This window comes from Strix aluco, chromosome 6 (assembly GCF_031877795.1).
Source record: "Strix aluco isolate bStrAlu1 chromosome 6, bStrAlu1.hap1, whole genome shotgun sequence".
Classification (NCBI taxonomy): Eukaryota; Metazoa; Chordata; class Aves; order Strigiformes; family Strigidae; genus Strix; species Strix aluco.
The window spans coordinates 2,602,207-2,627,922 of record NC_133936.1 but is presented as its reverse complement, the minus strand read 5'-3'; the positions used below and the strand labels follow the sequence as shown (position 1 = coordinate 2,627,922).

The 25,716-nt window shown below is 37.6% G+C and overlaps 1 protein-coding gene across 1 annotated transcript in view; it reads right to left on the bottom strand.

Moving 5' to 3' along the window:
- Positions 1-25,716, bottom strand: part of NEB (nebulin) — a 157,666-nt gene that overhangs the window by 6,120 nt on the left and 125,830 nt on the right. Inside the window, exons 132-154 of the mRNA XM_074828481.1 lie at positions 23,761-23,871; positions 23,507-23,611; positions 22,615-22,719; positions 21,208-21,312; positions 20,263-20,373; positions 19,684-19,794; positions 18,099-18,212; positions 17,856-17,960; positions 17,301-17,405; positions 16,582-16,686; positions 15,675-15,767; positions 13,267-13,359; positions 11,712-11,804; positions 11,156-11,248; positions 9,878-9,970; positions 9,273-9,365; positions 6,601-6,693; positions 5,276-5,368; positions 3,929-4,021; positions 3,035-3,127; positions 1,662-1,754; positions 1,089-1,181; positions 40-132 (exon numbers count right to left, since the gene is read on the bottom strand). Coding sequence (XP_074684582.1) covers positions 40-132; positions 1,089-1,181; positions 1,662-1,754; positions 3,035-3,127; positions 3,929-4,021; positions 5,276-5,368; positions 6,601-6,693; positions 9,273-9,365; positions 9,878-9,970; positions 11,156-11,248; positions 11,712-11,804; positions 13,267-13,359; positions 15,675-15,767; positions 16,582-16,686; positions 17,301-17,405; positions 17,856-17,960; positions 18,099-18,212; positions 19,684-19,794; positions 20,263-20,373; positions 21,208-21,312; positions 22,615-22,719; positions 23,507-23,611; positions 23,761-23,871 — 2,286 coding nt within the window. The remainder of the gene's footprint in view (positions 1-39; positions 133-1,088; positions 1,182-1,661; positions 1,755-3,034; positions 3,128-3,928; positions 4,022-5,275; positions 5,369-6,600; positions 6,694-9,272; positions 9,366-9,877; positions 9,971-11,155; positions 11,249-11,711; positions 11,805-13,266; positions 13,360-15,674; positions 15,768-16,581; positions 16,687-17,300; positions 17,406-17,855; positions 17,961-18,098; positions 18,213-19,683; positions 19,795-20,262; positions 20,374-21,207; positions 21,313-22,614; positions 22,720-23,506; positions 23,612-23,760; positions 23,872-25,716) is intronic.

Here is a 25,716-nt window from a genome sequence, read left to right as displayed (position 1 = left end):
GTGCTCTATCATATCCCCTTTACTTCTTCCAGACAATACCGAGCTAATGTGTTCTTGATTGCGTTTGACTCTCTCCATCTCTGGAGTGATTGGTGTGGGGGTTGCTCGCCCCAAGTTTTCTTTGTACAACACCTGTGGGATACAGAAGATGTATCCGGTATCTTAAAAACTCCCCCAGAATCGAAAGGATTTGAACACAGATTATTAACTTTGTTATCAAGTTTCAAAAAAAGTCACGACTGATTATAATATGCAGCACTGCACAAAAGCCAAACATCTACTGCTGTAAGAAAGGGTAAGGAAAACAAACTGTGAAAGAAAAGCTTGTTATTTTTCTGGTTAACAACAAAGGGCTCTATCCAGCTACAACGGTGACGATGGCTCCATAGGCTCAGGGAAGGTGCCTGCGGCCTAGAGAACTACTTAAGAAATGTTTTATCTGCATTCGAAGCAATTTGTGACCTTTTTGAGAGGGAGGAGGGAGTTGTTTTGCCACACTGACACTGGGCAGCCAGATCAAGAAGGGTGTCGAGGATGGGTGTCTGGTGCCACTGCACCATTACACCTACACATCAACCCAGTCCATGAGGCCACCCCAAAGCTGTCACCGATACGGCACCCGGCCCAGGAACAGTCTCCTTCCTTTGTGTCGGTTTAAGGCATCCAAAGTCATTTGTCACAGCAATACAATCTCATATGGGTCAGAGAGGTGGGATTTTTCAGGGGGGGAGGTGGTTGGGCTTCTTGTTTGTTTGTTTTTTGCTAAAGTCAAGTACCCCAAAAAGGCAATGAAAGCTTAAACACTAAACCTAGAGAGAGAAACCTGAATACCTTCACCAAAGGACGCCAAGTTCTTAATATTGTCTGGATAGAGCCCACAGGTACACAGACTGACTTGTAGAAAAGGCCTATATTTATGGATCAGATTGTTAACACTAAAGTAATTCTATTTTAGAAGAGCGATTAATTTGCAGAAACAAATATATCTATTCTTTAAAATTAAAATCAACTTTCAGTAGGGAGTTAGAATGTTACTTTTTTAAGATATAAGCACAAAGGAATAAAGAAATATATCTGTTTTAAGGTACCGAGCTAATGATTTCTTGATTGCGTTTGACTCTCTCCATCTCTGGAGTGATAGGTGTTGGGGTCACTTTCCCCACATTTTCTTTGTACAAAACCTACAGGATACAAAGGAGTATCCAAATGTCATTAAAAAGGCACCACCAACAAAAAAAAAAGAAAAGAAACAAAACCAAACCAGCGTACAATATAGCTTTGGAATCATTACACTTAGAAAGGGTTAGATGTGGGGCTCAGCACTGTTCCCAGAAGCAGCAACGGGAGCTTTGCCATTAATCTACTAGGATGCAGAAATGAACCCTGTATGGGATCAACTCCACATGAAAGCACACTTGTAGTAAGAAAGGGTTAAAAAAAATTGCAGAGAAACAATATCCATCCAAAAAAGGTCCAACCTGGTTCTAGTAAAATCCTGCATCAGGCAGTGTTAAATAGAAGATACTCGGATTTGGTTGTAAGCACAGAAGGGGGGAGATTCAGTTTATAAAGTTAGGAAGCACAGATTACTGAACTGCTACAAGTATGTTTGTTAACCACTTCATTCAGATCTTTAGAAACTGATTTCCTGTTAAAAATACCGAGCTAATGATTTCTTGATTGCGTTTGACTCTTTCCATCTCAGGAGTGACAGGTGTTGGGGTGGCTTTCCCTATGTTCTCTTTATACAACACCTATGAGACATAAGAAAGGAGCCAAAGAAAGCAACAATGAATAAAAAGCTAGCTGTAAACAAACTTAAAGCCTAAGGCATTTTTTTCTTGTGCTTATTTTCTCAGGGCCTAGGTAATATATTTTTAAAGAAGGTACTTAGCAATGTTTTACTAGAGGAGGGTTTGGCATACCGGCTTTTTAAATACAGGATTACTTGAAATAAATAGTGTAAGTAAGCACTACATAAACTAGACCACAACAATACCGTATGGGGGGGCTGAGTATGTTATGAATATGTAAATTATAATTAAAAAAAAAAGAATGTCAGCATTGCAGAGAAAACGAGTGGAATTTGTTAAGTGGTTTTAGGATTAGAATAGGGCATTAAAATCACTTAAAAACCAATAAAAACTGTAAGAAGTTAAAGCCACCACTGTACACCACAGTAAGACATGAGCAAGAAGTAATCACTTAGGTAAGACGCTTCAGATCCGGGGTCAGCATTATTGTGGAACAAGTGTTACATCGTCCATTTATTAAAACTGTTAAAAAGTTCTTTTAAATAGAGTTAAAGGGAACTTTTTTTTCTTAGCAAAGTACCGAGCTACAGATTTCTTGATTGCGTTTGACCCTCTCCATCTCTGGAGTGATAGGAGTGGGGGTTCCAGTCCCCACGCTCTCTTTGTACAACACCTGTGTAGTGACAAGAAGCAGCCAAAAAACATAATCACAACTCCATAATAATTACATCCAACATGAAGTCAAATATTTGAGTCTGCTGGAGCTCAGTCTGCTCTGATGTGCCCTAAAAACTACCCCTGGAAGACTGGATTGCACCCGTGAGGGTCTGAGGACAAAGAGGTCTCTGGTTTTATCTTGGCATGTGCAACAAATCCAACACAGAAGCCTCTTAGGTTAAACACATTTTCATGGTGAAGGAGAGCTTTTGGACTACCACTGAAGCTTGATAGAAAGTCAGACCCTCCCTCTTCCATGATAACAGTGTTAAAACAGGAAACCAATAGGATTTAAAAAAAAAAAACAACCCACACGTAAAAGAAAAAGGAAGTTGGAACAGGGAGCAAAATGGTTAAAAATACTTAGAATAATGTAAATAATTACATATTTGAAGAAGTGTTAGGTCAGTAACATTGGAAAATATAGTATAGTGAAGAAGAAAGGATGTTTTTATAAGTTGATTACATGGAAGTAAGGAGTGGAATTGTTCATTTTTAATAAAGGTTAAAAAGTTCTGTTTAAGTGGAGTTAAGGGGAATACTTCTCCTCCTCCACCAAATACCGAGCTAATGTGTTCTTGATTGCGTTTGACTCTTTCAACCTCAGGAGTGACAGGTATTGGGGTTCCTGTCCCCAGATCCTCTTTGTACAACACCTGTGGGGTAACACGGCTATATTAAAAAAAAAAAAAAAAAAAAAAAAGAAAAAAAGAACAAGCAAACAACAGTAACACGCAGCTTGCTGAGAAAACAGATTGCATGTTTTTCAAAGTTGCTCTGAGCCAAAGCTTGGAATAAAGGAGAAAAATTTAAATGTTCCTCAAAACTATACAGCTAAACACCTATACTCTGCAATACCTTCTGGCAGAAAGCTGGAATACCTTCTCTATTGGCTTCTCAGGAGCTATACAGAAAAACTGTGAGCAACAGTAGACTGTTAAAGACTTCCTAAAGGCAGAAAGTATCAAATACAACACAGAAGGACAAAGAAATCAATTCTGTTTCATTTACCCATTCCATAAACATCACAGCAGGTTACACCAGCACATATTAGAGCGCTGTTACACTGAGGCCATAGCCACAGTTTTTTATCAGGCAATAAATAGTTTAGTTCTAATATATAAAGTAAGTAAAATCATGGAAAATAAAACACCACACAAAACAAAACAAAGGGTTGTTGTGACTAGGAAAAGGAAAACAGGGTGTTTTGTAAGAGGGAAAAAAAAAAGAGATAGACTCAAAAGAAAGGTGGAATTAAAAGTTATTATTAAGACGATGTAATAAAAAAAGAACAAGAATGATGTAAGTAACAATCATGGAGAAAAAAATTTCAAAGGGACCAGGATATTATTTTTTGTGTAAGTTGATTATAGGGGAACAAGAATAATTTTTTGCGAGTTAAAAGTATTTTAAAATAGATTAAAAGGGAATTTTCAGCTTTTCAAATTAAAAAATACCGAGCTAATGTGTTCTTGATTGCGTTTGACTCTTTCAATCTCAGGAGTGACAGGTGTTGGGGTCCCTGTCCCCAGATCCTCTTTGTACAACACCTGTGGGGTAACACGGCTATATTAAAAAAAGAAAAAGGAACAAGCAAACAACAGTAACACTCTGTTTGCTGGGAGAACACACAGAACACGAGAGGTGTTTTTCTGAGATGTCCTGGATAAACACAGGGATTAGAAAAATATCCATAAAAAGACAACACTAGTTCAAAACTCTGAAGACAGAGTGAAACACCAATACACCAGTACGACTTCTACCGGAAAGCTAGAACACCTCCCCATTTGCTTAAGTGATTCTCCAGGTGGACATTTAAAACTGGTGAGTGGAACATTAAAGTCTTAGATAAAGTCTAGTGAAGTCTATTATTGCCTTTTCACCAGCACTGAGGTCAACCTTTCCCTGACCATATGCAAGTCATTGGAGGACCAGGTCTTAATGTGCCTTCCTAGAAGTTTTCTGTATAGACACACCTCAAGGATGACTCCTCCATTCCCTGAGTGAAATGCCACTTATTGCCCAGAGTTCACCATCGAAGACTCAAGTCTGCTTCTTACAGGAAGGACACAGAACCACGGTCACAATAAAGGCCTATGTGTGACAGTGGTACCTGAGAAGTTGTAATTACTACTAGTGCTCTCCCAGCTTACGTGACAGCCTTCCTCAGCCTGAGAAACATCCTACACCACTAATTTTTCTACCCCGCATACCAGTGCCACCAACATATCTAGAGTGGTTTACACCAGCTGGAGATGTGGGCCCCTGTCTCTGTGCAGCCATACTGAAGACTTCCTAAAGGAAGGAGGCATCAAATACAACGCAGAGGAATAAAGAAATCAATTGTTTCATTTACCCATTCCATAAACATCACAGCAGGTTACACCGGCATGTGTCAGAGCACTGTTATACTGAGGTCATAGCCACAGATTTGTATCAGGCAAAAAACAGTTTAGTTTTTATATGGGGTAAAACCAGGAAAAAAACAACCACCAAGGATCGAAGTGATTAACAAAAGGAAAGGCAGGTATTAAAGAAGAAGAAAATACGTTCAGAGTCAAAAGAAAGACGTAAACACAGAATCTATAAGGTACCATTAGCAAGATGATCTAATCAAAACAAAGTAAGTACCAATTATGGAGGAAAAAATGTCAAAACATTGGGAAGAGGATATTCTTTTTTGTGTAAATTGATTACAGGGTAATACAAGAGTATTTAGGGATATACAAGAGTATTTTTTTGGTGTTAAAATTATTTTAAAACAGATTAAAAGGGAATTTTCAGCTTTTCAAATTAAAAAATACCGAGCTAATGTGTTCTTGATTGCGTTTGACTCTTTCAATCTCAGGAGTGACAGGTGTTGGGGTCCCTGTCCCCAGATCCTCTTTGTACAACACCTGTGGGGTAACACGGCTATATTAAAAAAAGAAAAGAACGAGCAAACAACAGTAACACTCTGTTTGCTGGGAAAACGCGCAGAACACGAGAGGTGTTTTTCTGAGATGTCCTGGATAAACACAGGGATTAGAAAAATATCCATAAAAAGACAACACTAGTTCAGAACTCTGAAGACAGAGTGAAACACCAATACACCAGTACGACTTCTACCGGAAAGCTAGAACACCTCCCCATTTGCTTAAGTGATTCTCCAGGTGGACATTTAAAACTGGTGAGTGGAACATTAAAGTCTTAGATAAAGTCTAGTGAAGTCTATTATTGCCTTTTCACCAGCACTGAGGTCAACCTTTCCCTGACCATATGCAAGTCATTGGAGGACCAGGTCTTAATGTGCCTTCCTAGAAGTTTTCTGTATAGACACACCTCAAGGATGACTCCTCCATTCCCTGAGTGAAACACCACTTATTGCCCAGAGTTCACCATCGAAGACTCAAGTCTGCTTCTTACAGGAAGGACACAGAACCACGGTCACAATAAAGGCCTGTGTGTGACAGTGGTACCTGAGAAGTTGTAATTACTACTAGTGCTCTCCCAGCTTACATGACAGCCTTCCTCAGCCTGAGAAACATCCTACACCACTAATTTTTCTACCCCGCATACCAGTGCCACCAACATATCTAGAGTGGTTTACACCAGCTGGAGATGTGGGCCCCTGTCTCTGTGCAACCATACTGAAGACTTCCTAAAGGAAGGAGGCATCAAATACAACGCAGAGGAATAAAGAAATCAATTGTTTCATTTACCCATTCCATAAACATCACAGCAGGTTACACCGGCATGTGTCAGAGCACTGTTATACTGAGGTCATAGCCACAGATTTGTATCAGGCAAAAAACAGTTTAGTTTTTATATGGGGTAAAACCAGGAAAAAAACAACCACCAAGGATCGAAGTGATTAACAAAAGGAAAGGCAGGTATTAAAGAAGAAGAAAATACGTTCAGTGTCAAAAGAAAGACGTAAACACAGAATCTATAAGGTACCATTAGTAAGATGATCTAATCAAAACAAAGTAAGTACCAATTATGGAGGAAAAAATGTCAAAACACTGGGAAGAGGATATTCTTTTTTGTGTAAATTGATTACAGGGAAATACAAGAATAATTTTTTGGTGTTAAAATTATTTTAAAACAGATTAAAAGGGAAATTGCTGCTTTTCAAATTAAAAAATACCGAGCTAAAGTTTTCTTGATTGCGTTTGACTCTTTCAATCTCAGGAGTGACAGGTGTTGGGGTCCCTGTCCCCAGATCCTCTTTGTACAACACCTGTGGGGTAACACGGCTATATTAAAAAAAGAAAAAGGAACAAGCAAACAACAGTAACACTCTGTTTGCTGGGAGAACACACAGAACATGAGAGGTGTTTTTCTGAGATGTCCTGGATAAACACAGGGATTAGAAAAATATCCATAAAAAGACAACACTAGTTCAAAACTCTGAAGACAGAGTGAAACACCAATACACCAGTACGACTTCTACCGGAAAGCTAGAACACCTCCCCATTTGCTTAAGTGATTCTCCAGGTGGACATTTAAAACTGGTGAGTGGAACATTAAAGTCTTAGATAAAGTCTAGTGAAGTCTATTATTGCCTTTTCACCAGCACTGAGGTCAACCTTTCCCTGACCATATGCAAGTCATTGGAGGACCAGGTCTTAATGTGCCTTCCTAGAAGTTTTCTGTATAGACACACCTCAAGGATGACTCCTCCATTCCCTGAGTGAAACGCCACTTATTGCCCAGAGTTCACCATCGAAGACTCAAGTCTGCTTCTTACAGGAAGGACACAGAACCACGGTCACAATAAAGGCCTATGTGTGACAGTGGTACCTGAGAAGTTGTAATTACTACTAGTGCTCTCCCAGCTTACGTGACAGCCTTCCTCAGCCTGAGAAACATCCTACACCACTAATTTTTCTACCCCGCATACCAGTGCCACCAACATATCTAGAGTGGTTTACACCAGCTGGAGATGTGGGCCCCTGTCTCTGTGCAGCCATACTGAAGACTTCCTAAAGGAAGGAGGCATCAAATACAACGCAGAGGAATAAAGAAATCAATTGTTTCATTTACCCATTCCATAAACATCACAGCAGGTTACACCGGCATGTGTCAGAGCACTGTTATACTGAGGTCATAGCCACAGATTTGTATCAGGCAAAAAACAGTTTAGTTTTTATATGGGGTAAAACCAGGAAAAAAACAACCACCAAGGATCGAAGTGATTAACAAAAGGAAAGGCAGGTATTAAAGAAGAAGAAAATACGTTCAGAGTCAAAAGAAAGACGTAAACACAGAATCTATAAGGTACCATTAGCAAGATGATCTAATCAAAACAAAGTAAGTACCAATTATGGAGGAAAAAATGTCAAAACATTGGGAAGAGGATATTCTTTTTTGTGTAAATTGATTACAGGGTAATACAAGAGTATTTAGGGATATACAAGAGTATTTTTTTGGTGTTAAAATTATTTTAAAACAGATTAAAAGGGAATTTTCAGCTTTTCAAATTAAAAAATACCGAGCTAATGTGTTCTTGATTGCGTTTGACTCTTTCAATCTCAGGAGTGACAGGTGTTGGGGTCCCTGTCCCCAGATCCTCTTTGTACAACACCTGTGGGGTAACACGGCTATATTAAAAAAAGAAAAGAACGAGCAAACAACAGTAACACTCTGTTTGCTGGGAAAACGCGCAGAACACGAGAGGTGTTTTTCTGAGATGTCCTGGATAAACACAGGGATTAGAAAAATATCCATAAAAAGACAACACTAGTTCAAAACTCTGAAGACAGAGTTAAACACCAATACACCAGTACGACTTCTACCGGAAAGCTAGAACACCTCCCCATTTGCTTAAGTGATTCTCCAGGTGGACATTTAAAACTGGTGAGTGGAACATTAAAGTCTTAGATAAAGTCTAGTGAAGTCTATTATTGCCTTTTCACCAGCACTGAGGTCAACCTTTCCCTGACCATATGCAAGTCATTGGAGGACCAGGTCTTAATGTGCCTTCCTAGAAGTTTTCTGTATAGACACACCTCAAGGATGACTCCTCCATTCCCTGAGTGAAACGCCACTTATTGCCCAGAGTTCACCATCGAAGACTCAAGTCTGCTTCTTACAGGAAGGACACAGAACCACGGTCACAATAAAGGCCTATGTGTGACAGTGGTACCTGAGAAGTTGTAATTACTACTAGTGCTCTCCCAGCTTACGTGACAGCCTTCCTCAGCCTGAGAAACATCCTACACCACTAATTTTTCTACCCCGCATACCAGTGCCACCAACATATCTAGAGTGGTTTGCACCAGCTGGAGATGTGGGCCCCTGTCTCTGTGCAACCATACTGAAGACTTCCTAAAGGAAGGAGGCATCAAATACAACGCAGAGGAATAAAGAAATCAATTGTTTCATTTACCCATTCCATAAACATCACAGCAGGTTACACCGGCATGTGTCAGAGCACTGTTATACTGAGGTCATAGCCACAGATTTGTATCAGGCAAAAAACAGTTTAGTTTTTATATGGGGTAAAACCAGGAAAAAAACAACCACCAAGGATCGAAGTGATTAACAAAAGGAAAGGCAGGTATTAAAGAAGAAGAAAATACGTTCAGAGTCAAAAGAAAGACGTAAACACAGAATCTATAAGGTACCATTAGTAAGATGATCTAATCAAAACAAAGTAAGTACCAATTATGGAGGAAAAAATGTCAAAACACTGGGAAGAGGATATTCTTTTTTGTGTAAATTGATTACAGGGAAATACAAGAATAATTTTTTGGTGTTAAAATTATTTTAAAACAGATTAAAAGGGAAATTGCTGCTTTTCAAATTAAAAAATACCGAGCTAAAGTTTTCTTGATTGCGTTTGACTCTTTCAATCTCAGGAGTGACAGGTGTTGGGGTCCCTGTCCCCAGATCCTCTTTGTACAACACCTATATGGTAACATGGGAGTTTAAAAAAAGTTAAGAACAAAAAAAACCCCACTGCATTTGATGGAGGTAAAATACTGAGTTTTTATGCCCACTAAATATACTAAAACGCAGGAAAAATTAGGAAGTATAAACCAGTTAACAACTGTGATAAATTCAGAGAAACTCTTGTGATAGCTAGAAATACTGCATCCTAACTCTTAGGTATGCTTCAACAGAATAATAATTAGAGGAATGGAATTAAGCAAATAAAAAAAATCAGTGTTTTTTAAAAAACTCACCTTAAGCGTCAGAAAAAAAAAAACCTTTAAAAATTAAAGGACATGAAGCATCAAGTGTTACAGTTATAAGAAAAAAATTTAAATAAGTACATAAAATATAACTAACAATGACTAAAAAATTTAATAGCAGAAACGGGATGTTTGTATGTTTATAAGTTAATTAGAAGAAGGAGAAAATTTACATGTGTTAAATAGTTATAGGGAACTTTTTTTCTTAAATGACAACAAAAATACCGAGCTAAAGTTTTCTTGATTGCGTTTGACCCTCTCCATCTCAGGAGTTACAGGTACTGGGGTTCCAATCCCCAGCCCCTCTTTGTACAACACCTGTGTAGCAACAGGGAAGTATTTAAAAAAAAAAAAAAGGAAAGGAAAGGAAAGAGGAGGATGGGGAGGAGAGAGAGAGAAGACAAGCAATTTAATATAATTAACTTCAAAGTGTGGAAAACAAGAGTTTTGTCAGCCTTGTTCAAAGGCTAGCAAAAAAAGGTCAATGAAAATAATCAGCTAATATTACTGTGAGGTTTGTTGTCATCTCACCTAGATGCACATAAGTCACGCCAGCAAGAATTGCAGGAGTGTTTTGTGCAAAGCACAGCTTGAGCCAAGTCACCTGAAAACTCTTTTGCAAAGGAGTTTCCTCACTCAAACAAAAGATCTTGCGTGAGCAGCTTTGCCTCTAAGATTTCTAAATAGGCTCAAGCAGTATAAAAGAGAGCTGTGATGGCCTCACAGACCATTAACGGTACCTAAACATTTACCAACAGTGGCTTCTCTGAACTGTCCTATTAATCTCAAGTCAGGACTGAATTTCATATCTGTCATGTCTGAATTGGGTCAGGGTGAGTCAAAATGAGCTGTAAACTGCTCTAATTTAAACAGAAATATAGAACAAAATTACAACATAACTGTCATTTGACTGGAATGTGTCAGGAGTAGAAACAATCTGGATAGAAATTCATTACTACAGTACTTGTCCCTTATATATGCAATTTTCATCATTTTTTTCATGTTGCAGTGATATGAGGATGCCACCCAGGTTTTCTTACAAAGACCTGTAGGATATAAGAAAGCACCCAGCCCAGCAAAACCAGGAGAAGAGACAGCACCCGCTAGTTGAATTAGATGGCTTTGCTTCAGGAAGTGTTAATGGTTCATTTTTCATTTGCAGTGCAACCAGCGTGGGCAATCGGAAGACTGTTAGAAGGATCAACTTGGTTATTGAGGAGAATAACGTCACTCAGACTACTACTATTTGACTGGGAAATAAAATAAGGTACTGCTTAACTGCTTCAAGTAAAGGAGTTTAAAATCTCACAGCTGGAACAATTTAATGACAAGTTAGACCGAGTCAAAAATTAAAATATAAGGATAACGACAGGGTTTTAGTGGTTTGATTATGAAAGGGTTGTTCAAAGTTCAACAAAGAATTGAAAGAAAAATTTAATATGGAGGAGTTAAAGGGATTTGATTTGCATTTGAAAGGGTAGGGTTTGTTTTATTTAGCAATACCGAGCTAATGTTCTCTTGATTACGTTTGACTCTCTCCATCTCTGGAGTAACCGGTGTTGGGATGCCAGTCCCTAAGCCCTCTTTGTATAACACCTGTGAGGTACAAGAAAGTTTCCACAAAAAAAAGCACTCAACGCAGGCAAAACCATTAAATCTGACTATTTTGTGAGTTATGTTTAGTGTTAGGATCATTTTTAATTAATTTCACACTTGTTCTAGAGGCAAATATTAAGGAGGAGGCTGATGGTTGATTATTCTGTAAATATAAGACTAGAGAGACTAGAAGATAAAGAGTTAAGATAAAACAAACATGGAGAGAAACACCATGTTAATTTCACAGCTTACTTCCAGTTTTGGTTCTTAAAAGAAACGCATGTCAAGTTGTAAATCACCAAAAAAAAGTTAAAGCACAGACAGGTGGAATATAAATGAGTTAAAAATATTGCCATGGAAAAGTCAGGAGCAGGGTGTGATTCTAAACCATTGAAGAAAAACAGATTGTATGTTAGGATGTTATGCAAAAATAAGTTGTTAAATTTTTTTTTTTTTTAAATACCGAGCTAATGTGTTCTTGATTGCGTTTGACTCGCTCTATTTCTGGAGTGACAGGTGTTGGGATACCTGTCCCTAGGTCCTCTTTGTACAATACCTGCAGAACACAAGCACCCAGCAAGGTGAGAAGATCATAGTCCTTCACAACAACTACAGTACATTTGGATAGATAATTTACCTGGTTTATAGGCAAATATAATCTGGGATTATAGGTAATATGTGCACAATTTATTTTACTCAGTCTGTGTAAGTATGGTCACCAGCTCAACAAAGTACTTAATGTCTATGTTGAGGTGCTTGAACACACTGAAATCCATAGAATACTTCATTACAGTAGGACACAAATTTAAATATTCTGCTGACCTGGATGAAAAGTAGGTATGTTTTGCTTTTCCTCTTAGTTTAAAAAATGTAATAGTATTACTTTTCAGACTGTCAACATTTCTGGAGGGTTTGTTTTTTTTATGGTGTTAAAAAACAGCTGAACCTTTTATAGACAGGTTTAATACCAAGTATTTCATTTTGGTCTCTCTAACTATTTGTTTGGAACACCATTATTTTATTTTGCTTTAGGTGTCTAGTAAGAAAAACAATGGAGTTTTAGCTCTCAGTATTACCAGGTTTAACTTCACCTCCAATTGTTTGATTTAAAGAAATTGCATTTTTCATGAAAGCAGTTGCATAGGAGATGCCTGGGTTGGTTTAAAAGCTAACCATGTAGAAATACATTACAAATGCATTCATGGTTCTTCTTGCAACTAGTCAAATACTTGCAACAAAACAAGCTAACAAAAAAAAAAACTTCACTGCTTGATCTCTTTGAAACGATGAAAAAATAAAAAAATAAAGCAATCACAGAAAGGGAAAACAGATTATGTAAAAGGTTAAAAAAATGAAGAATCATTTGAAAAAACAACTCAATTGTGCAAAAGTGAGCTGTAAAACACATTAGTATCATAAACAGCTCAGAAGGGAAACAGTACTTATAAAATCAGGAATGGGAAATCGTTAAGATACTCATTGTATGGGTGTCCCTGCTCCTCAGCATTGTATAGCAAATATCTGAGGTACCAATAATCACAAATTCATACCCTGCCTCAATTCTGTATGCAGAAATCAAAGCAAAGCAGCAGTGGCTCAAAATCAGGAGAGCATACTGTGGTTATTAAAATCTACACTTAACTAGACATGGGAAGAGTCAGGTGCTGATTCCACTCAGAACTGTTACTAGGTTTTGTGACTACAAAAAAGGCTCCAAGTTTTTTTTTCCCACAAAGCTCTGACTAGCTGATCCATTTTTTTTGAGACTAATTGTAAGACATCACCTGGGTAATTTTTGTTTCTAGTTTTATGTTTAGAAAAGGTCACAAAAGTCATGCAAGGAAGTGGCTGATTGTAATGATTACTGCAAAATTCAGATATTTACCCTTCCTGCTGCTGAATACAGAGATTTAAGAGATCCGTCCTCTTTTCAACAAAAAATACCCACAAACACTACCAAAGGTTGGAGCTTGAGCTCTGCATGAGTAAACAGGTAAACAGAAAGCATTGGCCATTACCGAACTGATGTGCTTCTGCGTCTCCTTGACACGCTTCACTTCTGGAAGATCAGGAATTGGAGTTCCTTTTCCAATACTCTCCTTGTACTTAATCTACAAAGGCAGAGACATTAAAAAAAGTAAAAGGATTTACATTAAAGCATAGCTGACGCATGCGTGTGTAACAAGTTACGTGAATAAAGAAACATGGGTCCTTTACACTTTACAAACTCATTCAAATCTCAGGTACTAAACGTATTGTGACAGAAGGGAATCATCATCAAGGAACCTTCTAATAGAGTTATCTAACAGATAATTCTGCCACACTTCTACAAAGCACTTTAACAATAACTTGGCTTAGGGTAAAAAGGAGTCTTGTTTGAGCCAGAATTGAAGCTTAAAACTTGGGCATCTAACATCCCCCAGGAGCTTAATTTCAGCAAGAACAACCCCACTGATTTATAAAACTGAACCACTTCAAGGTTTCTTACACCGAGTTCCAAAAAACCATGATATTAAAAATTTAAAATAATTTCTGAAAATTTTAGTCTAATGGCATTGAAATAGGCACCTAGATCCATATGTGGATACATTAAGAGCATCATCCTGATCTCATGGAGACTGAAGATTTAAAATGGCTTCAACATGAGCAGAGAGCTGCTGTTGAAGTACTCCCAGCACCTTTCAAGCAATCTGTTAGAAGGTAATGTTAGCCGTTGAGGAGATGTCACTGTGAATGTCACTTCACTGAAAGGGATTTCTAAAACCAGGTCTAAATACCTTTGAACCTGATACCATTTGGTCTCTTGACCAATGAAGGAAGAATTTTGGATTTGTAAAAATCTATCTTATTCAAAGGTGGGAGTCACCATACAAACCTGTAACAATTACAGTGCTATTTGCATCTCTACTTTAGCATAACAAAAAAAAAAAAAAAGCATTTCACAAGAACATACTTAACATACTACACATGAAACAAATGGCTGAAACGTTAGTAACTTTTATACTAAAATGACATCAGCATTCAAAAAAAAGCATGAAAAATAGTTACAAATTTCAAAAGAAAAGTAATACGTACAATTATTCCAAGTTTAGGGTGTTACAATTTTTTACAGAATACAAAAGCTTTATGAGACATGCTCTGGCAAGGCTTTTGACAGATGCCCTGGCGTCCTCACCAACAAGCTAAGAAAGCACGGGTCAGGTCAGTGCACAGCAAAGGGCTGGGCCCAGAGCACTTTGATCAGTGGCAGAGGGGGTAGTTGGAGGCATGTCACCAGCGGTGTACCCCCGGGGTCATACTGGGGCCAATTCTGTTGAACATCCTCATTAACATCCTCAATTAATATCCTCCTGGCTGCCGGGAGAGAACGTGCCCTCAGCAAGTTTGCAGATGACACAGAAGTGGGAGGGTTGGCTGATACACCCAAGGGTTGTGTTGCCACCCAGAGGGGCTTCAACAGGCTGGAGAAATGGGCTGAGAGGTACCTCAAACTTCAACAGGGGGAAATGCAAAGCGCTGCAACTGGGGAGGAATAACCCCAGGCTGGGGTGCATGCTGGGGGGTAACTGCTTTGCAGAGAAGGACCTGGGGGACAAGAAGCTGACCGTGAGCCAGGCCAAGGGAGATGATCCTTCCCCTCTGCTCAGCACCGGTGAGGCTACATCTGGAGTTCTGTGTCCAGTTCTGGGCTCACAAGCACAAGAAAAATATGGACTTCCCAGAGCAAGTCCAGTGCAGGGCCATAAAGATGAGTAAGGAGCATCTTTAACGTGAGAAGAGGCTCAAAGGGCTGGGACTCTTCAGCCTGGAGAAGAGTAGGCTCAAGGGGAACTTATGGATGTGTATAAATACCCAGTGAGAAGGAATGAAGAAGAGGGAGCTGCTGTTCTCAGTAGTGCTCAGGGACAGGACAAGAGGTAATGGGCACAAATTAAAAACCAGAATATCTTATCTGAACATAGGAAAACACTTTACTGTGAGGGTGGTCAGACACTGGGACAGGTTGCCCAGAGAGGTTGTGGAGTCTTGATCCTTTGAGATATTCAAAACTGGCCTGGACATGGTCCTAGACAACCTGTTCTAGCTGATTCTGCTTGAGCAATGGGGCTGGAGTAGAGGTCCCTTCCAACCTAAATGATTCTTCGATTCTGTGCTAAATAAACTGTGTTTGGGATGAGATTAAAATGATGGTAAGAGCTTTCTTGTTTTAGAAATGGATTGTAAGTAACAAAATGAATGTTAATCATTAGGAAGATTACTGTTTAAGAAACAAGAATAGGTAAAAATTTTTAGAATGTAACCCTTAGCTGGATGGGTTATTGCCAAACCACTGTTAGCAACATTTAAAGAAATAAGAGGGGGAAAAAATGTATTATTTCAAGTTGAATTAGCACTGGTATAGTATTAAAAATCAATTCTTTTGTACCGAGCTGATTGCATCCTGGGTTTGTTTAACTCTCTGCATCTCTGGTGTCTTTTCAATAGTAGTTCCAGTTCCAATATCTTCTTTATATAAAATCTTAATATTTAGAATGAAGACAACAAGGTTAAGCATTCAAAACACAACATTATTTCTTCTAGAGGGTGAATACAGGCTCATGGCAGTGATTTGTACACAAGAGTGAAGGCTGAAAGCCAAGTTGGAGGATCACTGCCTTACTGCCTGTCTGAAGTCTGTCCTACCACAAGTGCCATTTGTGCAATAAAGGGGCTGACCATTTATATTTGTAGTAACGCATTTCACATAGAATATCACAACATTTGTAGGCTAATTTTAGGATTGAAGACTAGTATTTGTTCTAATTGGCTCCTTTTGTTCTAATTTGATTTATTATGTTTTACACAAATGTCTTCCACTTAATTACTTACTATGGTAATGGTGCTAGCAGCAAAATGATACAGCAGACTTTAGGCACTTCATGGTAATACAGCAAATGTGAAATAAATCAGGCAGACTGCTCACTTTTCACCGAAAAAAGACAGTTGCAACATAGCAAGGATACACTACTTACATGGTAACAGGACAAAAGAAAGGTGGATACTAGTAATGCCAATTTAAGTACAGGATTGATTGTTTAACTATATCACAGCTATGTATATGTGAAGGAGTGCTATCAGGGCACTCCACAAAAAAACAGTAGATAAAAAGGGGTAGCAAAAACCAGCTAAATTGACTTAGAATAACATTAGTTTTGTTTGAAAAAATTCTTATACACATTTAAGCAGATTAAGAACATAACTACACATAAGATAAGAGCCAAAAATAGTTATTTTATGAAACATATGAAACTGTATTTTTTGAAATGAGAACTGAAAACAGAAAATAACTATACCGAGCTGAAATTCTTCTGGTTTTCCTTCACACGCAGCATTTCTGGTGTGTCTTGTACAACTGTAACTTTTCCTTTACTGTTCTGTAGGTCCCACTGATACTGAAGCTGTGAAATAAGTTGAAGTAAAATGTCAAATGTTGACTCTATTCCATAAACATTTACTCACAGTTTTCTTTGAAAGTGAGAAAAAAAATAATATTTTCAAGCACACCTTAGAAGGAGGTAATTTTAACACTACCATTAGTGATATGAAGATGTACCACAGCTACAGGTACTCTCATTTAAATTAGCAATAGGAGATCCTTAGCTAGATTAATTGAAAAATCTTGAAAGGTGCCAGATTGTATCTAAACCAAGTCTCAACAATGAAAGTTAAAGATTTCAAGTCAGATTGTGGAGTTCTGTTACTGACCCCACAGTCTTGCAGGTAGTCCCACTGACAACAACAGACAACTTCTGTAAGTATAATTCTCTATTACTTGCAAAGGAATTGTCAAAGCACTGCAGCAAGAAGTTTTTTCAAGAAAATTGCAGAATCATTTTGGTTCCCTGTGTCATGCTTAAGTGCGCTGCTGCATATGTAGCGGACCCTTTAACTGAAGAGCCCTGAGAATATAAAGCCTAGTTGGGATTAAAGTGTGATACTCTGACTTTATGAAAAAAAGCAGAACATTTTTTTATTATTTGACAGTAACAGTGTTTATTATTTATATACATACTGTGCTAAAGTTCTTCTGATTCTCACGGACTCTCTGCATTTCTGGTGTGTCTGCTACAGGCACATAGTATGGCATGGTCCTTTCTGCATCTTCCTTATACTTTTTCTGATAGAAAATACAAAATACATTCCATTAATACAAAAGCAGTAATAAACAATCTGGCATTACTTACTGTTGCATAATGCCCATCTTTATGGAAACATGAGTACTTCTGTGTCTGATATAAATTCAGATTATGCCTCTGTGTAAGATTTATTTTAAACATTGGGTTATTAAGAAGTAGGAAAATTAACCAAATCTACTTAGAACAAAATTAGCTTTGGTATTGCAAAAGCAATAGAAATTATTGTTTCATTTTATACAGTATTAAAATAAACTAATCTCAATATTGAAATGGAATTTCAGAGTAAGAGATGCCACATCACAGCTCTAGAGAAATCTGGTTTTCTGGTGTATCTCCTGAATGTTGTGACATGTAGTTATTTAGGCACTCCAAATCAGCGTCCACTCGAGGTTCCCACATGAACAATGATTAAACTGCTTCACTCAAGATACCTGGCTCGAAAGGTTCTTGACCTGCTGGGCATGAATAATCTCTGGAGTATCAACAACACTGGTGTAGTTGGCTTTCTCCATTTCTGCCAATTGTTTGTATTTGATCTGTTGGGGAAAGCTCACATTTAGGTGCCTTAAATCATATCTTGACAACAGTTTTCATTTGGTTTAATCAGAAAAAAATGTTAATAAATTCTCCTTTAAAGAAGACATCAAATGGGATATATGAGATATTATTCAGACCTGGCTGGCAATGTCAGTGGCATTCTTTGCTCTCACAAAATCTGGTGTCTCCAAAGCCAGTTCTGTCAGGCCTCTTCCTTTGATTTCTAATTCCAAGGCTTTTTTGTACTCTTTCTGCAGATGAAGACAGTAAATAGATACTTTGTCAATGTGAATGTAATACCTTTAGCAACCTTCAGATCATTTCATGACCACACCACAAAATAGGAATGCTACTATTATAAACTCACATTTAAACACAAAAATTATGTCATGAAAGTGTGTACTTTATGACTTAAATCTTGAGAACAGCCCTACTCCAGCAGTAAATGGAGTACACCACAGGCCACCTGTATTAAGGTCACTCTTCCTTCCCACACCAGTGATCTCAAAGAGTAAGTTCCTTTAGGTGATCAGTGATAGGTGCAAAACAATAACGTGTACAGAAGAGAAGCAACAGGGAGTGGGTAGCGTAGGCAATGCATGTGGTAGTGAAGGGTGGTCAGATGTTTTACACTGAGCATGTCCAAAAAATGCAAGGTGTAAGGATTCTCTGTGACGTTTGGGGCCCTCTGGAATGAATACCCTCCCTAAAAACTCAGTGCTGCAGCAGCTACTCTTCCCAAAGAGATTTACACTGATTGTCTAAACAATTTATTTTGTATAGATTGGTATAATTCATATCTCTCTTTGCCAACTCTGCTGAACTTAGCTGAATATGTCTGTAATATTCTGGTAATAAAATACAGGCTTTTGGAATAGCTTAAAAACTCTCCACTACTAAGTACAAAATGCTGTTGTCAGTAAAGATGATTATCTTAAGAGTATTTTGTTAGAAAGCAAAACCATAAGTAACACTAAAAAGTTACTTTTTCAGCTTTCAGCCTGATGATGTTAAGGTTTTTAAAATACGAGCTAATCTTATCCTATGAAAACAATCACTATGAACAATTTATTATATCAGTCCACCATGTCAACAGAGTAGCTGCTAGGTTTGCATCCTGCCTGCCTGCTGGCCACCTCTCTCCATCAAAGTGGGGAAGACTGCCTCGGCCATCAGTGCTGGGCAGGTGGAACTGTTCAGGAGCATGGCTGGTGTTTCTGACTCACCCATCAAGCATTCAGAGAGAGCTCTTTGCTGCACAGCACACCTCCCAGAGCAGAAGTATGACAGTCTGGTTCCCTCATTGTAGTCCCTTTCTGATCTCTCACTTTATGTCTTGTTTCCTCAGCCTCGGTCCTTAGTTCCTAACCCTTGGTAAGTACTCCTGACCCAAGATGCCTAGTTTATAAAACTGACACCTCTGGTTCCTACGCTCAGCCTTGCTGCCATCACAATGCTGGTTTAGCCCACCTCTTGACTGATCTGACTGTTGGTCACAGCACCTGCTTACCACCTGTATTCCTGACAGTTACAGCAAAGCCAGGAAAAAGCTCACATGAATGCTCAGGCTCCTGGTTTTACCTTTAGTCACCCATACACATTCTTGTTTTCTTTCTACTCAAGAGTTTCTAGGGAATAACAGAGTTCACACTAGTGTTATACAGCCATAAGCATTTATCGGTTGGAGGCTGTTACATGCATTCAGGTATTTTCCTGACACACCTCATTCAGGATTTGGGTTGCATTCTTCGCTCTTAACATGTCTGGAGTCTCCTCTAAAGCTGTTAGTCCTTTACCTCTGACACCTTCCTCCAGGTCCTTCCTGTACTCTTTCTGCAGAAGAAAGAAAAGAAAAACTGCAAAGCCAGACTAAAGAGAGTTCTACACTCTACAGCTTTGTTGAAAAAATTAAAAATAAAAGAAAAAAATTCCTAAAGCTCCAAAGTAAACAGAATTTTTTTAAACAACAAAGAGTATTGTATAGGGTTATATAAGAACTACTGCAGCAGAACAGAGTATAGTAATTATTGTTCAAGATAAATTGCAAAGGCACACACATATACACCCTGCTATGGAACAGTTAGGCTGATGAATGTCAGAAAGAGACATGGTAAATATAAACACAGTTAATGAACAATGAAATAAATGTTCACAAGAAATTAGATCACAACACAAAATATATGTAAGCATGCTTAATATGAATGGTTAGGAAAAAGAAAGTGGTGAAGAAGAAATGCTGCTGAGAGTACTTAGTAGAATTCTTTAACTTGACAGAGGAAATAAGCACAGAATAACTGCTACCTCGCTTGCTATTTTGGTGGCATATTTGACATGTAATAAGGATGGTGTAATCTCCAAGCCGGTAAGGTTTCTGCCCTTAATGGACTCTTCAAAGTCCTTCTTATATTCTTTCTAATAAGAGTAAGAAGAAAAAAAATAGCAAATATTTATTACATTATTTTTAATCACATGAAAAACTACTGGGAGGATGGAGCAGTGGTTTGGTATTAATGTCACAATGACAATCTGCTACAGTCAATGCCGTGGGCACCTAAAACAATAGATCCTGTTTCATTACTTTACAAAACAGCTCATTACTTTCAATACAAATATGACCTGACCCTGCCTTTTTTATGTTTTTCCCCTACTTACTTGTATATGTAGAGAAAACATTCAATGAAATCACTCAAACATAATGACTAATGGCTTTATACAACTGTTTTTCAGCATGTATAAGCTGTGACAGAACAAGATTATACTTCAAACAAACAGAAAAGAACTGCTTGAGGAAATAGAACAACAGGTCAGTGAAGAACACTATGACAGTAGAGACAGACAGGAAATAAATGGGTTTCTCAAAAATAGAGTTCTGAGGTGAAAAGAATAAGCAGGGTACTTTCTGTGGACTGTGATAACAGACACACATACCAGTGTTGCAAAACTTTAAGTGAAATTTATTTCATATTACATTTTTTCTAAGGACTCGAAGACTAGCTTAAGCTTTATTTACTGAGAGCTTCCGGATGAAAAAATACAGATAATATACACTTCATTTTGACACAGGAAAGCTTCATGAATTTAAAACGTAGTATTTCATAACCACTATAAAGAAATGGGATATAGCTATAATTCTTCAGTTTACCAGCACGCACAAGATGCAAGTATAATTGCCTGTCTAAATCACTATGGAAGTTTAACTATAAAAAATAAAGTTTTTTAATCTATCAGTACTGATTTTAACCATACCTCACTCTGCATGAGCTGAGATTCCTTTGCAGTAAGGTATGTTGGAGTTTCAAAGTCCAACATAGGTTTTCCTTTTTCTTTCTCATACTTTTCTTTGTATTTCACCTGAGAAGAAAAGAAAAAGAGTTCCCCTCATAAATAATCGAAGAACCAATTCATCGACTAATATGTGCCTACTTTTGTCAACAGATCTGTGGTAAAAATGAATGTTTAATATTGTTTACCTTCCTGAAATCCTTATTATTGACCACAGAATGTAAAATCAAAGGTCAGGCTTGGAGCAAAATATGTGTGGCCTAAAATTCCACTGATTTATTTCCTGTTGCAGAGAATAAGCGAGATCTACTGATCTACTGATCACAAGAAAGAAGACAGATAGCTGTAAAAATCTAACTTGAAGGCAGTCAGTCTGCTTATAACCCTGGCTGAGTCCAGCCAGTTACATGTTAATGGATTGCTGGAGTGTTAGCAGCAGGGCTTGAAAAGATGCAGTTTAGTGACTTTCTAACCAATTCTGTGCATGAGTGTCCAGGAAGTAAAATGTCCACAAGGGTGGAGATATTCTTGCTTCAAATTATAGTATCCAGCCTTTAGGGCATCAACTTTCAGGGTGCTGCATGAAGTAATGCTATGTCTTTGGCCGAGACAGATCCTGATCTCAAACTGGAGCAACAAGCAATGACTTTAGCTACAAACTGATTAACAACCGTTTTCTTACTGTCCTTTGCTATGTAACCTTTTTGCTCTTCCATGGCATGCAGCAGAACAGTAACTATGGCCCTTTGTGTTCTGGCAGTAATTTCTCTCTTGCTTTACAGTCAATAAATACCTGGAATAGAACCTGGGATATAAAGGAATAGAGACCAAATCAGGGTATGGATTTCTCTGGAATGATTCACCATTTGCTGTATTCCAGAGGGGAAAAATGTCAGACATATTTAATAGCAACAGTATGTATTGTTTTGGTTAAAACCATTTTGGATGCAGAAAAAGAATGGCAGAGCTCTCCTTTGTATCACTTGAGGCTAGAATGGATAAAGCAGTTAGAAAGATACTCTCAGCAACAACCCTACTTCTTTCAATTCCCCGTTTCTGTGATTACCAGGTCCTTTCTTCTACAGACAGAATCACCCTTATAAATGTATTATACTGTGTAAAAAGATCCATATACAACAGACATAAGTGAGATCTACTCTAGAGTGAAGAAATCATAGAGGTATTTTATATGTGTTCTAAACTTGCAAATGTGCAAATATTTCTCACTGACTTGTTTACTCAGGTGTGCAGTGTTTGTAAAGCAGATAGGCACAGAGATTGTTATATACTGAAGAATTTGCTAGAATGACCTCAGTGATGGAGACTGGTACTCAGTGAGTGGGGTTAATGAGAAACGCATGACCAACTTACGTGGCTCTGTAGTTCTGATGCCTCCCTTAGATGAACCTGTTCAAGATTATCTGGCACCACATGGTAGTGACCCTTACTCTTCTCATATTGCTTCTTGTACTGGTACTGAAGGGAAGGTGTCAAAAATCATCTCAATAAAAAAAAAAAATCCCTCAGCAAATTTACTTCTTAGGTCCAATCAAAGCAACACTTCAATGGAACATCAAAGAGAAATTAGAAATACAAAAAGCAAAACAAAACCAAGAAGTTTAACTCCCAGTATCAGATATCACTTCTAAAGATGTGGGTGAACAGTTATCTTTTTTTTTTTTTTTGATTGCAGCAAAGATTTTTTCAAAACCAGAATAAAAAAAAAGAAAAAGATGAAAAAAGAAAACACAGTGGATACATGAAAAGGCTGTATCAGGCAATAATGACTTTTGTCTTTTCTCAGTAAAATTATCAAGTATTTTGTTAGGCATAATTCAGTACATCTACAACAGAGGGATGTTAAACAGAAACATGAAATGAAAAAAACATACAAAAATAAAAATTTTAAATATAGGAAGCAGTAAAAAAAGTAAAAAAAGAAGAAAATGGTATTTGTTAGTGTAATGCAATCAGTTAAAATGTAATAAAGAATCAATCCACTAAAAACTATTAGAGGATTTAAAATATTAACAGTTCTACAGCTAATAAAGCTTTTACTTCCCAGAGGACACATGTGGCAAAGTTGCTAGTTAACTAAGAAATAATCATTAGAAAGTAGAGGAAGAGATCACTACCAGGTGATGTCCCATGAACAATTACAGAGAGAGTAATTGTTACAGAAATAGTTAGCAAAGATCAATTCAGAATGGAATCAATAGCGATGGAAACATCAAATGGATCTGGGATTAGTTAATGATCTTACAGCACTGGCGAGCTGGCTTGTACTCAGGACGTGGTTCATGATCAGCGATTCTGACATGTCTGTGACAGGCTTATGAAGTTTCTTTAAATCTGCTTTGTATTTCACCTGCAGGGAAGAAAGGACAAACAACATCAGAAAAGGGAGACTGCTAATAAAACCCATGATGTTGCATGTATTAATAACATAAAGGAGGTCTTTGTTAAAGAAATTTGAAACTTTTCATTTCCCCAGGAGGAAACCATAAGTAAACATACCTCACTAGCCATGTTGTGAGCATCTTTCATGGTCTTGTAGATTTTAGCTTCCTTTAAATCATACTTTGGCTTTTTACCCATCTCTTTGGAAAAATTCTCCTTGTATTTCACCTAAATTAAAAAAGAACCAGGTATTACAACTGTTCCTGAGTACTCACTTGTTTGGCTGCAGAAGGCAAAGAGACCCTATTTCAATGCTGACGGTAAGAACAACAACAAAAATGTAGTAGCTTGAAGGCATCCACTGGAATAGAGGCTATTTTAAAGATGACCTGACATGGAAAGAAAATCTACATCTGTATTTACAAAATACCACTTACAATTTTTCATTCAGTGCACAGGTTGCATCTCCTCATTGTAAAAAGACAGAATCAGAATTGTCTAGGTTGGAAAAGACCCTGAAGATCATCCAGTCCAACCACTAACCTAACATTGACAGTTCCCAAAGACATAGTCAAGATAATTATGTTGACAAAACACAGCTAAACTCTGACCCTTGATGAAGAATTTTTCACTTGATGGGAACTGTGCACAGAGAAAAGATACCCTATTTCACAAAGAGACAAAAACTGACACAAGTATAAAGAGTATTTAAAAGAACTTTTTATGTGCTTCTTGGAGAAATAAGAGCTTTAAAAACTACCTTAAGACATACAAGCACCGAAGATGGGAATACATCAAATACTTTTACATATATTATGTTCTGTATAAATCACAGATGAAGAAGAATGCTAATGGTCACAAACAGAACAGTGATGCAATTAATTACTAGGAATTAGATTATGCAGGAGGCTTAGTAACACTTCCAAACCATATTAGCATCAGCAAGATAAACCATAATAATCCAGCAGACCTAGGCTGGAGGCACAGACATGTTAACAGGAATAAGAGTTTTGATAATGACTTAAATGAGGGCAAGTCCTTCATTCATCATGACTTGTCCCATCCCACGGCTGAAGGTGCAGCTAAAGGCTAATTCCTCATTATTTCTTGTAAACCTACAAAAGGGATGGTTCCATTAGGAATATTTTGGTTTTATTACTTTGATATCAGAGACGCATAAAATTGTTTCAGAAGAGTTACTGAAGAGTGCAAGAAAAACTCAAAGTATTAAAGATTAAGTTCTGGCTTATCTAAGTGGATCCCAGAGTTAGCACATATGCTTATCACCATTACAGTAAACATCAGTAGAAAAATTCTGAGGATTTGTCATGTCTTCCCTGTAGTAGTATTCTGCCTACTCTGGAAAAAAAAGTGAGGCAATATTTCTTTCTGTTTACCAATCCACATTTCCTTGGAGATATGTTATACTAAATACTAAAATGACCCCATCCCTGGTCTAAAGAACAAGAATTGAAGAACCATCACCAGTCTTTCTGAAGGAATTCATCTTGTTCAAGACCAAGATAATACTTATAAAAAGCATGCAGAAAATATAGAAATCTGGCTGATGAGGAAAAAGGATTAATGGTTCTTCAGAAAAAAACCTGATCTTCCAAGCAATATTTATGTGAAAATTGAAATGAAAGAAATAAAGTACTGAAGAACTGATAACTAAGTTGAGGAACAGCTGACTCATGCTAGAGGGTTTTTTTTCACAATTACAGAAACATAAACAGATAATTTTATATTAGTAAAAAAAGAAAGATGACTGAATGCAGAATTAAATCACATTCCACAACCGCATTTTACACTTTGAATTCATTGTCATATTCTCGTCCATACAGCACCACACGGTTCATGCATGGTTCATTGCAAAATATACCAACATTCAGATAAAACACACAGGGAAACAGGCAAATCCACAAGTTATATAGCTGCCGTAAGCAAACAAAGAATATTAACATTTTTGACATAGAGGCACCAGTATTGGTTCTGGCTTCCCCAAAATTAAAACCAAGCAGAAATATACCAGAATCTGTTAAGTTTTGCAAGCTATGCAACATACAATCAAGA